Source organism: Palaemon carinicauda, chromosome 40 (genome assembly GCF_036898095.1).
Source record: "Palaemon carinicauda isolate YSFRI2023 chromosome 40, ASM3689809v2, whole genome shotgun sequence".
In the NCBI taxonomy this organism is placed as follows: Eukaryota; Metazoa; Arthropoda; class Malacostraca; order Decapoda; family Palaemonidae; genus Palaemon; species Palaemon carinicauda.
This window is the reverse complement of record NC_090764.1, coordinates 66354059-66369058: the sequence shown is the minus strand read 5'-3', so window position 1 is coordinate 66369058 and position 15000 is coordinate 66354059. Positions and strand designations below refer to the sequence as shown.

General features: G+C 36.1%; 1 protein-coding gene across 3 annotated transcripts in view; it reads right to left on the bottom strand.

Annotated features, from left to right (window-relative positions):
- LOC137631835 (facilitated trehalose transporter Tret1-like) overlaps window positions 1-15000 on the bottom strand; it is a 495928-nt gene that overhangs the window by 24831 nt on the left and 456097 nt on the right. For all 3 annotated transcript variants that reach the window (XM_068363841.1, XM_068363840.1, XM_068363839.1), the window contains one exon: window positions 219-353. In XM_068363841.1, coding sequence (XP_068219942.1) covers window positions 219-260 — 42 coding nt within the window. In that variant the 5' untranslated portion in view covers window positions 261-353. The remainder of the gene's footprint in view (window positions 1-218; window positions 354-15000) is intronic.

Genomic DNA, 15000 nt, shown 5'->3' with positions numbered 1-15000 from the left:
AGGAAAAGAAAAGAACGTAGGAACAGTTATGAATCAAGTAATTTGTTTTTTTAGGTAAACCAATAGACTTCGAAATAGTTTTGTTGCATGAAGTTAACATGAATTTCACTTTGAATTAAGTCATCAAGGTAAGTTTTCACAGATGTGAAATTATTGAAATCTATATATACAATGGCACCATTGCAAAAGATTGACGGTTAGGCCAATTCATGGATTACCTGTCGCCACCTGTATATAAACCAGGCCTTAAAAGACGCCATCCTGGTCCCAGCTTCGTTATGTTCTCTAAATCGACTAAGATGACTGTTGTCAGTCTGTCCAGTGTCTTGCTACGTAGGCCCAATTCAAGTTTGCTGAAAGGAGAGAAAAGCAAATTCAACTATATTCATTGAAAGTCAAAGCTACTGGCTGATGGGAATTTAGTATAAATTCTTTAAAAAGTTGAACTGTAAAGACGTATAATGAAAATATCAATACTAGCGATGAAGTAAGAGATTTTGAGAAGCATGAGGCATATCATCTTTGGAAGGGTAACAAATTAGATTTGACTTGTAATAACTATACTCAGCTTAGAGCTTTTACTCAGATAGTTTAGGCTTCACCTGAAAAGGAATACAATTTAACCATTAAAGAAACCTTTTCAGGTGGTGGACTATCCTTCAATCTGCACCATTCGGTGTAAACGCAACAGTTCCTCCTTTACTTGAACCAGATGGCTCAGGTCACTCACTGACCAAAGGAAAAGGCAACCCTTTTGGCTGATGTGTTTGACAGTAAGCAGAGTAATGAGAAAACAGATCTTCATTATTCTAGTTTTCTTGAGTCTAAACTAACAAGTTTAGATTTTCAATCTAGTAAAATTAAAGTTATCTTGATATACCTTGATGCTTATGGAGGTGTAGACCCAAATGGTAGATTTCCTTTGTACTTTATGAAGACTGCAGATTTCTTAGCTCCAAAGTTATCTGTTATTTTCCGTAAGTTAGCAAGAAAAAGTACTTTCAGCACTTGTTGGAGAATTGGTAAAGTTACTCCATTATGTAAATGCATTTGTGGTAGCTCAAGTCCAGCTGATTACCATCCAATTTACATAACTCCCATATTACCTAAAGTTTTTGAACGTCTTTTGGCAAAACGTTTAAATAGGTTTGCTGAAGGTAATCATCTGTTCCCTAGATTGCAACTTGGCTTTCGTAAAGGCCCTGGAACATATGATGCCCTTCTTACAATCTTCAGTACTTCCTTTATTGTTTCTTCTCACGAAGACACTTTTAAGACGAAGAAAGGAAGAAGTTTTATTGATCAAAAGGTCAGGAGAATGTGTTTCATTTCTGCATACTCCAGGATAGAGAAAAATTACTTGTACAAAGACAATATTTATTATTGCACCAATCATACCTAAAAGATGAAAAATAAAAACCGATAAGAAAAAAAATTCTATCCTGAGAGAAGGACATACTGCAAGATTAATTAAAGATTTTGAAGAAAAAGAAGAAAAAAAAAGTTATAGGACTATGTTTAAAGCGACATGTCAATGAAATATGAAGGAAGATTTGGATTTTTGTAGCCTTTATCTAATCAGGAATTGACACCGTTAAAAGATGACGACACTGACAGATGTGCAGAGGAAGTACAAAGGAATGTTATCAGACAGGATTGTGAGAGAGCCAGAGAAAATCTCAAGAGCCTCCAACACTGATGAATGTCACCAGATTCAGGGCAAGTGGACGTGATTTCTAATACACCCCAAGGATTAGTCAAGTCATGTGCCGAGGGAGATGTGGGACTGATACTAGTATAGGCCCTTCATTGTTCACTAACATGCACACACAATCTCTCTCTCTCTCTCTCTCTCTCTCTCTCTCTCTCTCTCTCTCTCTCTCTCTCTCTCTCAGCACAAATTAGTCCAGAGATAATGAATACAAACTGGAATTGAAAAGATACAACACCACTCAATGTGGTAATTTCTTTACATACAAAAGAACAAATACTTGTTATAGACTTCCAGCGGATGTAGTGAACAGTTACACGGTAAACGAGTTCAAGAATAAATTAGACAAGATCACAAGAACTCTCTAAATGCTTAAACTAAATCGCTATACCAAAGAGGAAATGGAGTCTCCGTGGATGGACTAAAAAGTCTTTGAGACATCCAAAATCCGTGTAACTCACTCTCTAAAAAAGAATTTATGTTAATACAATTTATGCCATGAAAACTTATCGAAAAAAGAAAACACGATGAGGCTTTTTAAATGTTGAATATAAACATTACATTTCTCACACATTTGCACATTAGTGAAGAACTTAACTCAGATTTTTTTTTTATAAACCACAGAACGGTTGGGATAAATGAGATAGTTGGAAAGAGTTTAACACTGATAAGTCTTTTCTGTATATTTTTTATTTTGCTTAGAATTCAAAAGAATGATAACCTGGTAGGCCTATATATTTACAAGAATCTCATATTTTTGTCCTCACTCATACGAGGGACCATTCATTCTAGATAAGCTTTAAGAAGGCAGATGTATAGAGAGAAGCCGTGCATTTTCTGTTGCATGTTTGTACTCTTGTCTAGACCAATATCTACATCTTACATCTTCACCTGGATAGATAATTCATAGCAATCGTCCATCCCCGGAAAGACAGGACTACCTTCGACGTTTTCAGCGTAGTCAAATGGCCAATATAGTGGCTGTATGTAGACCACACCTTAGGGGAAAAGAGAAAACAGTACGAAGGTAGAACAAATGGTCCCTGCTAAGAATAAGTTGATGCAATTTTTATTTCTTCTCTTTCTAGTGTCCCCTTTCGTTCATTCTTAGTTAGTTTTCTTTTTTGGGCTCAAGCCATGTCGTCTTGAGGGAAGTTCTTAAATGGCAGCTTTCTACTTGGGATATTTTCTGCGAGTGGTATACCAGATAATTTTACCTGTAGAGGTATCACGGGGCTACTGCCCCGAAGGAAATATCCAGAGAGATATCGTGTATGTAACAGGGACGTGTTTAAATACAACTACGCCTATCCTTCCCCGAAAAGAATTAACCTTATCTAGAAGGATATAGGATAGGATCGGTAACGTGGAAGAGCCGTTACATCTCCGATACCAGTGAGTTAATGTAAATACGTACGCTGGTCGATTAGGGACAAAGATATGAAAGATCTAGAAAACCTCCAATACAAGATAATAAGAAATATGTATGCACTACCTGCGAGTACTCCATATTGGGGCATACTTGCAGACACAGGCTGGTGTCCTGCAGAATAGAATATAAGAAATTAATGCTCTTCCATAACATCATAAACTCCGAGGAAAAAAGATTAGTAAGAGAAATAATTGAGGATCAGTTGAAGAACCCGTATGGAAAGTGCTGGAGCAAGAGCGTAGAAGAAATCTGCAGTAAATATGGGATGGAAGTGGAAGAAATAAGAAGTTGGGGGAAAAGAACCCTGAAAAAAGAAACCAAGAAAAGAATTATGGAAAAAATAAAGAAACTATTGAAGAAAAAAAAAGAAAGTAATGAAAAAAATTAAGATTTATTAAAGGAAATGGCCCACTGCCTTATATCAGAGAAATGAATCTGGATAAGGCATCCCTTGTGATGAAAGCAAGATTAAATATGCTCAACTTAAAAGCAAATTTCAGGGGAAAATATGAAGATAATTTTTGTGACTTGTGCAAACATGAAGAAGATACTACTGAACATTTATTTTTGTGCCCAAAATTAGGACAGGTAATGAATGTAGAAATAAGTTTAGGTACGCTAAAAAATCCTAGCAGGGATCTGGCTGCATTTATAGGTAGGGCAATGCATATAAAAGAAGAAATTAAGAAGTCCAAACTGACCACAATAGGTTGCCAAAACTGATGATAGCAAGGTGTTATCCTATCCAATTTCAAGGTAGAAGGGAATAAAAGTAAAGATTGAGAATCTCACTATGATATTAATTTATTTAAGACACAGGTGATATAAACTTAATAACAATAATAAGAATAAGCTTAGAAGCTTTGCACCTATCTATAAAGAGATAGTGTGCCCGCAAACTTGTTTTGCGGAGTGAGCAATAAGGCACCAGGAACCAGGACCATTCCTTTTGCTTTTATTTCTCTTGTCTCTTTTTCGTTCCTTTAGGAGTGGGATGGGAGATGATTTCAGGTATTCCCGATATTACTGTAAACTCCATATCCATCGGACATTGATGTAGGCTACGTGACAAACATACAAGATTACTCATTATATCAGACAGTTCGTTTTCTAATATGAAGTCAAACATACAGTAGCAGAAACCGGAAGTATTTGGAGGCATTTCTCAACCATAATGCCTCTAAAAATAAACCATTTGGCTGACTACATTAACTAGTTAAGAATGATGAGATGGAGAGATGAAAGAGAGTTCAGAATAACGGCAAAGAAAAGACGAAATATATGTTATATTTGATGCCCACTTTTTGTAGGGTTTCTTTAAGCTCTCAATATGATGTTGTATTTCAAAAGGTTTTTGCATAATCGAATTTTTCAAAAAGCAAATATCTTGCAAAGTTGTGGTGATAAAACATCGTTAGATGACATTAAAAAAACTATATATATATATATATATATATATATATATATATATATATATATATATATATATATATATATATATATATATATATATATATATATATATATATATCCAGAATGCTGTATACCTACACCTTGGAAAAACTATCATCATACTAATTCACAAAAAGGGAGACATAAAACCCTATAAAATTACCGCCAATAAGTTTACTCTCCATAATATATAAAATATTTACAGAGATCATATTAGGTCGAATAGAAAGACAGCTAGACCTTAATCAACCAAGAGAGCAAATAGGCTTTAGGAGGGATATTCAACAACGGACCAAATTAACCAGCTAATGAAAAAATCAACAGAGTATGACAAACCACTATGTATGGCACTTATAGTTATAAGAAAGCTTTGGATTCTGTCAAATGGTCAGAAGTAATGAAAGCCCTCCAAAGACATGGAATAGATAAATCTTATGTTAGAACACTTTAAGATATCTATACAGGAAGTGCAGTAATCCTAAATCTACCTAAACCTAGTGAGAAAACTCTGAGAAAGGAGTTAAACAGGGAGACCCCATCTTTCCTAAATTATTCAAAGCACGCCTTGAAGTTAGAAAAAAAACTAGATTGGGAAAATGCAGGAATTCATATTAATGGGGGGTACTTTAACAACTTAAGATTTGTAGATGACATAGTTCTGTTTTGTGAATCATGGGAGGAATTGCAAGAGATGATAGAATATCTGAATAGAGAAAGCAGAAATGTAGGACTGAAAATGAAAAGGAGTAAAAGTAAAATGATGTTAAATGAAAATGTAGACACAAGGACGAACCTTTAGAGATTGTTAATGAATAATGTATGAGGGCAGACAGTAATTGTTACCTCAAGACAATAGATTATGAAAAGTATTTAATCGGATGGCCCTACCAGTTTTAAATTATGCATCAGAAACATGGAATTTTACAAAAGCCTTAGAACATTAGCCAGTTACAACTCAGTGAGCTATTGAAAGAATAATGATGGATTTAATACTAAGAGACTAAAAAAAAAAAGAGCAACATGGATACGAGAGCAAACTAAAGTAGAGAATATTCTAATAACATGTAAGAAAAAGAAATTGACGTTGGCAGGACATATAATGAGAATTACAGATAATAGATGGACATTAAGAATAAAAGAATGGGTCCCTAGAGATAGCAGAAGAAGCAGGGGAAGAGCGAAAAGACAATGTATTGACGAACTAAAAAAGTTTGTGGGTGTGGTCTGGCATAGAAAGACCATAAACAGACCAAGTGGAAGGGCATGCTTGAGGCCTTTGTTCTGCAGTGGACTAGTAACGGCTGACGAAGATGATATATACAATGTATGCAGTATATAGATTTTTTATTTGAGTCACTGAAAAGCTATTGCAGAGAATAGGGACAGAGCCTGAAAGTCTTGAAAAAAAAATAAAGTTGAGTGAAAGTAAGAATTATTAATCATGTCATGAAGGCCACATTTGGAATAAAAAGTTATGGATGATGATAAGATGAGGAGAGAGAGAGAGATTAATTTTGAATAAGAGAACAAAGGTTGCGGAGAAGTGTAAATGCAAGCATAATTTAGAAATGCGAAATGGGATTTTTGGAGCAAAATTGGGAGGAAGTGAAGTGTAGATGGTGAAGGCCAACAAAAGAAAAGAAGGTTTGAAGCAAATGATATGGAATTTCTGTGTAGAATATGTGATGTATAAAGGGGCTGAAATGTTAAGAAACTTGATCATATAAAAAAAAAAAAAAACATATTTGGTATTTTGAGACGGCTACCATTTCAACAAATGAGATTACTCTTAGTTGGTGAAAAGATTGAATAATAATGAGAGAAAGGGAGCGATGGGAGTCTGAATTCATTGGATAAATTTAGAAGAATTAGCAAGAATGTGTCAATATTGAAATGTTTGACAGTTTAAGTATGAGGTTCAATACGCTTGCTGGTTTAAAGGCCGATCATAAATGGCAGAGGCAAGGGGCAGTGACATTGCCCTATCAAGCAATATATATATATGATCAGTGCCCAAGGCCCCTCTCCAACCAAGCTAGGACCAAGGAGGGCCAAGCAATGGCTGCTGATGAATCAGCAGATAGAGCTACAGGCTCTTCCAACACCCACCCTATCCTTAGCTCACAAGGATGGTTAGGTTGCAGCGACCAAAGGAACTAACGAGTATGAGCGGGACTCGGACCCCAGTGGCGTTCACCAGTCAGGGACGTTACCACATCGGGTGTTTGAAGCACCCCGTGTTCTGGAAGCTTTCTGAGCACAGGGTTCTCAACGGATCAGCCGTTAAAAAGGGGAATGAGTCAGTAACAGTTATGCTGTTTTTTTGTTCCGAGCCATATCATGTCAGGGATATGGACTGAAGTTGTAAATTTGTATCATACGTACTACATACACACACACACACACACACACACACACACACACACACACATATATATATATATATATATATATATATATATAGAGAGAGAGAGAGAGAGAGAGAGAGAGAGAGAGAGAGAGAGAGAGAGAGAGAGAGAGAGAGAGAGAGAGAGAGAGAGAGAGATATAATCCCTTTCTGAGAAGGGATACCGTAAAGTGGTGAAAGGGTTTGTGTATCGCCATGATCAGCAAAGTTGTACTAGTCAGGCCACCCATACTAGGTTGGTTTGCTGTGAGAGATCAGACTAGTCTCCAACCATGACACATCCGCAGTGGCCGGTATGATGAGGAAAACTGGCCAAACCAGCCATGGACAAGGATATGTTCGAGGCCCTTATCCTACAGGGGACTAGACCCGGCTGCATTTGTTTTATATATATATATATATATATATATATATATATATATATATATATATATATATATATATATATATATATATATGCGCATGTGTGTATGTAGTACGAGGTAGGAAAGTAACTCTTCGTTAAGATACTAAGTCTATCAAAACTTCGATGAAATATGAGTATCAGGACAAGATATATACTAAAATTAACGTTTTGCGCTATTCTTCTTACTAAGTATATTGCTATTTACTCTGGAAACACTTTTCATTTGAGTTACATTTAACACAGATCATAAGGAAAGATCCTAAAAAACTATCAGGTATTCCTTCTCAAGGGAGGAAATGGTATAGCATCCAAAAGCAAACATATGAGGGAGAGAAATCTATGAACGGGTTTGCTACAGATTCTGTGAAATAATAAAATAAAACACGTGAAATCTCCAAAGGAGGTTCAGAGCTAAACATCAATTTGTCTATATCAACATCTTGGTTGGACCATGTTAGCTTATTGAATCTTATGATTATTAAAATCATTACTAGCTTAGTTACAACCCTAGTTCAAAATGCAGAATGCTATAAGTCCAAGGGCTACAACATGGAAAATAGCCCAGTGAGGAAAGGAAATAAGGAAACACATAGAATAGTGTGCCTAGGTGTATCCTCAAACAGGAGAACTCTAACCCACGACAGTGGAAGACTATGGTACAGAGGCTATGGCACTACCCAAGAATACAAAAAGAAAAAAAAAATATTGGATTTTGGAGTGTCATTGCCTTTGGCTTTAGATGCACTTGCTCACCCATATCTTCTGGTCAACGACCTCAAAGAACTGTAAGCCAATATTACCACCGACTCGCTTCCACATATTCAGCCCAATTAACGGTGACTGATGCTCCAATCAACGATCATGAGACCCAGAAATTCAGACTACCGCTGATTCCCTCATATTTCAATTTGTGGCCGAGACACAGACCAGCTACTTAGAAAATTGGAAATTAACCCTCCATATTAAACAGACCAAGACCCGTGGGTAGGTCTTGAACTAGGAACCTCAAGATTATGATGTCAACATTATCACCGATGCTCCAACAATTTGCACGTTCAACAGAAACAGTCCAGGGGCCTATGCTGGTTCAGTGATCCAAGATTTACCAGATAGAATTAATCCTACTGAATCACCTATACCTTAGAAATAAGAAACAATATTCTCAGTTGTGTGATTGCGTGTAATCAAGCACCATAAGGTAAACATCTTAAAAAGAGGTAGAAATTGAAAGACATTTAAGAATAATATCATCGTCAAAATGGCCTCTGTTAAAACATCACTCGAGAAGGGACACTGGTTAGTGCCAGCTTAGCTATCTTCTCTTTTATTCTCTACAAAGAGCCGATAAATAATTTTGTATCAATTGTTACACTTGTTATGCCACTCGTTATTAATAAAGCCCAAAATTCAGTGCTAATATACAACGATTTTTTATAGTTTATGTATGAGAGATCTAATTTGATATTGTTAATTATCTTTAAATATTTAATTTTGATTCTAATTACTTCTCTTGCAGTTTATCTATTTCCTCTTTCCTTTCCTCACTGGGCTATTTTTCCATGTTAGAGCCCTTGTGTTTGTAGCATCATGTTTTTCCAACTAGAGTTGTAGCTTAGTTAATAATAATAATAATAATAATAATAATAATAATAATAATAATAATCTTGTCATGAATGTATCCCATCCGTTATCTCTCTCTCTCTCTCTCTCTCTCTCTCTCTCTCTCTCTCTCTCTCTCTCTCTCTCTCTCTCTCTCTCTGGATACAGCCATGCTAATTTCAACGAAAAAGCAACGCTCTTGTATAACATTATATTTGATCATCACATTTTTACATTTCGCTTACTATCAATTATTATTACTGTTGCTTTTATATCTCTCTATCTATCTACAATATGTATGTATGTATGTATGTATATATGTATATATGTATATATGTATATATATATATATATATATATATATATATATATATATATATATATATATATATATATATATATATATATATATATATATATAAAAAAAATTCATAAATAATGTTGGATATCTATAGGCCAAAATGTGTCTATCCTCTTCAACTTGGTGCATGTAAGGATGTTATTTTTGTTTCATATTTTTTTGCAATCTTTTTTATCTGAAATTTAAGCTTGTATTTGTATGCAGAAATTACATATTTATGTGGGTAATGTTACTTATATATATGTACCCATGATATATTATATCCCGTTGAAACATATGCACATTGACATGTATCTATGTATGATTGCACATTTTCACAGAGCTACATTTTTCATATGCTTGTATGCATTCAAATGTTGAACTAGATATTCATATTGTTAATTTTATGTTTGTAATAGTATAGAAACTCATGCATTATGTCTCTGTTGACTACCTAACTAAAGTACAACCTGCATATAAATGTTTCTTTTGATATTCTGTTATCCCTGAAAAAAAAAGAAAGAATAGGTAATCTTTTACTGTAAGTGAAAAGCTACATTACTAAATATCTAGAAGAAATAGCCAGAGTAGCTATGGGAGTCTAATCTATTGACTGGTGTATTTGAAGCTACGCTTTTAGAATCATACTCTTATGACTTGTTAATTCCATTGTTTGGAGTTACAGGTTCGTGTTACTGGATACAGAGCCCTGGATTACTGCAGGCATTGCGCAGGTGCCAACCATTCAGCTAAAACTCACAAACCCAAGATTATGGGTGACTCTTCAAAACCAAGTCTTCTTAGTTTAAGATTCTTGTGTTAAAAGAGAACTGTATTCAAATAATCATCAAATGAGCGTTTCTAATAAATAACTAAGAGCCTGACAACTCTCTCTTTTCTGTATTAGCTAGAATCAGATTTAAACAAACATATATAGTTTTTTATACGAATTGTATTTACACAAGTAATGAAACTATGAGTGATTACTCGACTGCCATAGGTTAATGGGATCATGGTGAAGGGTAGATGGAGATACTTTGGGCTTGCTCTTCGCACTCCCCAAGAGAGATTAGTTTACCAAACGTTCAACTGGTCTCCACAAGGCACTAGAAGAGTTGGAAGACCAAGGCCTACATGGCTGAGGATTATGAAGCGTAAAGTCGGAGATGATGAATGGAGATATATAGAATTCAAAGCTCAAGATAGAGACGACTGGCGAAATCTAACCGAGGCCCCTTGCGTCAATACGCGTAGGAGGAGATGATGATGATGATGAAGTATTAAAACTCAAAAAAATAGTTTTTTGAAAATGGGACATATCTAGCCTTGATAATAAGTTCTTTTTATAATCTTACCTCGAGCAAAATGCAGATTTCACAAAACCAACAGGTTATAATGACAATAAACACCCCTAGGAACGACGACATCTGTTTTCTTTACGTAATTTGTTAATTTTCGATCAAACCGTATACAAAAGTAACCCCACCATTTTTATCCCCGGTCTCCCTACATTAAGGGATCGGTTGCCTGATGCGCCCTCTCTAATGTCTTCTATCATAGGCATCCCCTTCCACCAAATCCCTTTTCTCTAGTCCATCCTTCACCTAATCTGGGCATTTAATTCCCTTCTTCCCTCTAGATTTTGACTTTTAGCTTGATTGGCATTTTCTTTTCACATACCACTCCCACTCCCTCCTTTTACTTTCCTAAGAATTTTATCCTATTCGCAACTTCAGCCTCACATCCCCCCTCTTGATTTATAAAAAAAAAACCCAAGTATCTAAATTGTTCCACCTGTTTCATAACCAAGCCTCTACTTTTATGTATGGCTATCCTGTCCCTACCTTCCTTATTGCTCACCATAACCTCAGTGTTATGCACATTTACCACCCCTCTCCAAAGACTCCTGACACTCTACAACCCTTCTCTGTAATTCTTCCTCATTTTAAGTAGTAATCACCAAATCAATGCCAAATAAGAACTCCCACGGCTTTTTAATTCTGATCTCTTGACTTCAACACATTTATGACCACCCCAAATGAAAATGGGTTTAATGTTGACGACCCCAAGTGTAATCCAACACTAACTTCAAAGGTTCCAGTTTCCCAAAAAGCTTTTATTACTTTTGACCTTGTTCTTTTCTACACCATCTCAAACATTCTAATAAACCTCCCTTGGCCTGTTCTCTTCCCCAAGCACTAAAACATAATTTCTTTCTGGATTCTCTCATAAGCCTTCTCCAGATCTTCATAATGCTGCTTTCCTTCTAGTACCTTTTCAAGTAACTGGCTAACTATAAAGATTACACCCACAGTCCCTCTCTCCCTCATGAATCTACATTGCTGTCTCCCAATCTTTATATTTCAATCTCTCATATAGTACCCTTTCAAAACTGTCAAACCATGTTCTTAGTTTAATACCCCCTTAGTTACCATATTCCACGAGATAATCTTTCTGCTTGAATATAGATACTATTTGACTCCCCTCCTAGTCTTCATGTCTTACTTCCTCATCCATATTGCTCTTAATAAATCCTGCAACTATTTACACCCTCTGAGCCTAGTATCTTGGCCATTTCAATTTGAAACTGGTGGGCCTGGTGCTTTATCAGTTTATTTTACTCATAACCTGCTTCACTTCTGTATTCCGTATTTCCATCACTGGCCCCTCCACCCTCTACGCCTCTCCCAACTCCTCTCATTTTCAGTATTCAATAGTTGTTCAAAATACTCTCATTATCTCATGTTAATGTCTTCATCCACGTGCAGTATATTTTCATTAACATCCTTGATGATTCCCAGTCGTCCCAAATCCTGTCTATGACTGTTCTCAAGTTTGAAATCTTATAGATATCATTTTCTCCTTCCCTTGTTCCTAGCCTTTCATTTAATTTCATCTTATTCCAAAAACCCATGGTCTTAATGTGCAGTTGGCTTCATTAATTCTGGTACACTTCACGGGAAGTCAAGGAGGCGACAGTGTACCGGAATTAATGAAGCCAACTGTACTTCTTCATATTCCATCCCTTCTCCTACCCATTCATGACTGCTCCTACGATTGGCTTCTCCACCTCTTTCACTGTTCTAATACAGCTGCCTCAAACTCTTGTCTAAATACTTCTTTTTCTTGTTCTTGGAAACCCATCTGAGGAGCACATGGTGAAATTGTATTCACTATCTGGTCCATTACTATCCTGTCTATCTAGTTCCATTTCCTTTCTATCTGGTCTCCTCCACTAAGGATATCTATCGTCTTCCTCTCCACCACACCAACTAACTCTCTCACTCTTCCTCTTACAGTACTGACATTCCAAGTAATGGTTCTGATATTCCATTCTGCCGCTAACTTCTTTGTCTGCAGTACTTTTGTAAAACCGTCCAATTTTTTTTCATCAAATTATTGATATAAGGTATCCGGATAATAGGGCACTCCTCATTCGTTTCATTTCTTACCACTAAGCAATGGCAGGTGCTATCCACTGAAAGTCGGCATGTGTATGAAAATACTAAATTTCAATTATACATTATAGTGATTGGAGATTTTGTGACAGTATTTTTGGCTGCTGGGCCAATTTTCTTGTTTTGCAAAGAGTGATCATATAAATAGTTTTCCTAAACACTGCTATAACCTCTCTGTTATGTCCCTCCGTAGTGCAAGTTTCCTTGCCTAAAGTTATTTTCAAACATACCTTCCCTTATCTATTATGGGGCGTTGATTGTATACATTTGCGTCTTGCAGTTGTATCAAGTGTATTCCATGTATACATATAACTGTATCATTATATATTTCACTTTATAAAATGCACGGGATATAATATAAATTTACGTTTCCCTGTGTTTGTGACATATTTAGGCAATGAAAAATGCTTCCCCTTTTTTCCTTGCCTTCTTTCAGGTCTAAATCCTCACGAGTCTCTACGTAGAGAGGCAACACCGCTCAAGCTTTGGGACAGATTTGCTGGCATGACCCTCTACTGATGTTTCAGGTAAGATTCTGGCCACTTTTGTGTGTGTGTGTGTGTATATATATATATATATATATATATATATATATATATATATATATATATATATATATATATATATATATATATATATAAAATCTCCTACGTCTATTGACCCAAAAGGGCCCCGGTTAGGTTTTGTCAGTCGTCTCTATATTGAGCTTTTAAAAAGCTCAATTTAATCCTATTTTAACAGAACCTGGTGCCCCTTTGAAGCCAACTTCTTAATGGTCTCAGATAAGTTAGATTTAAGGATAGAGAATGATTGAGGATCAATGGAGAATAAATCAGATCTTGAATCGAAGCTTTGTCCTTTCAAGTAGTTTGCCAAATTTTGTTTTTCTGGGTAATATCATTAACATAAATTAGGTGATGGCTTTTGGCCAGTTAATCTTACTCGAAACGTCCCTGCCTGGCGATCTCCTGGACTGGGGTTCGAGTCCGCTCAAGTTTGATAGTTTCTTGTTGTGTCTGCAACCCCACCACCTTTGTGAGCTAAGGATGCGGGGTTTGAGGAGCCTACAGGTCTACCTACTGCGTCATTAGTAGCCATTGCCTGGCTCTCCCTGGTACCAGTTTTGGGTTGAGAGGAGGCTTGGAGGCTGATCATATGCATATATGGTCATCACTAGAGGATTGTCACTGTACCTTGTCTCGGCCATTCATGAGTGACTTTTAAACCTTATTTAAGTACCCTTTATCACACTGTCTTTTCATGCTACTTTCCTGTTTTACCTGATGAAATATTGATGGTATTCTAAATCAAGGATACGATATACTGTAGTGTGTAGCATTCATACAAGTTTGGGGGTATATTTTCAATCAACGAATTTTTCATCGCTTGTGGGAAAGATGATGATGAGGAATTCTAGGTGAAGGAAGATAGATGGACTACAAAGAGGCCTTCGATACTGTTGAAAATTTGCATTAAAAAACGGTAGATGTCTGGCAACATTTATTCCAGGAATTATACCGTTTTAAAAACGGATTTATCGACGTAAAGGAGCGATATTACGGTCACCAACGCGTAAAATATATCAAAGCATGATAAAATTACGGTTGCCTGCATTTAACTGAAATACGAATGAGAACAGTATATTATTACGGAGAATTTCCGATTAATATTACGTTTTTTTAACAGTGTGGTTCCTCATTCATATGTGACTGAGGGATTAAGGATAAATGGAGCAGCACTCAGAAACAAATCTGAATTCACTAGGAACCACAATGGCAGAGGTAAATATCAAATGAGGAACCTATACCTCCCAAAGAGATTCACTGTCCCAACTTCTGTACTTCTTTTGTATAATGCCAGGAGCTTCTCTCCGGACGGGAGCCTTTTGACAAAACGTAATAGCCCCGAACTAGTGTTCAGTCTCTCCATGGTATTAAAATAATTGTACCAAGTACATCTCACATGGCACGCCATAAGCATTATTTCAAAGTATTTGCAGCGTTCCTTTAATGGGTCCCAGTTGCAGTCAATTTTCAGTGTACAAAGAAAGGAGATTCCTTTATTGGTATCATCAATGCTTAGGAAGCTACAGGAAAACTTATTTTATCGACTGCAAATACATTTCTTTGCTGAGTTGCTTTATTTTGGCCTATTTAGAAGGTGGGCAATTACTATTATTATAACTTTCATTAGCA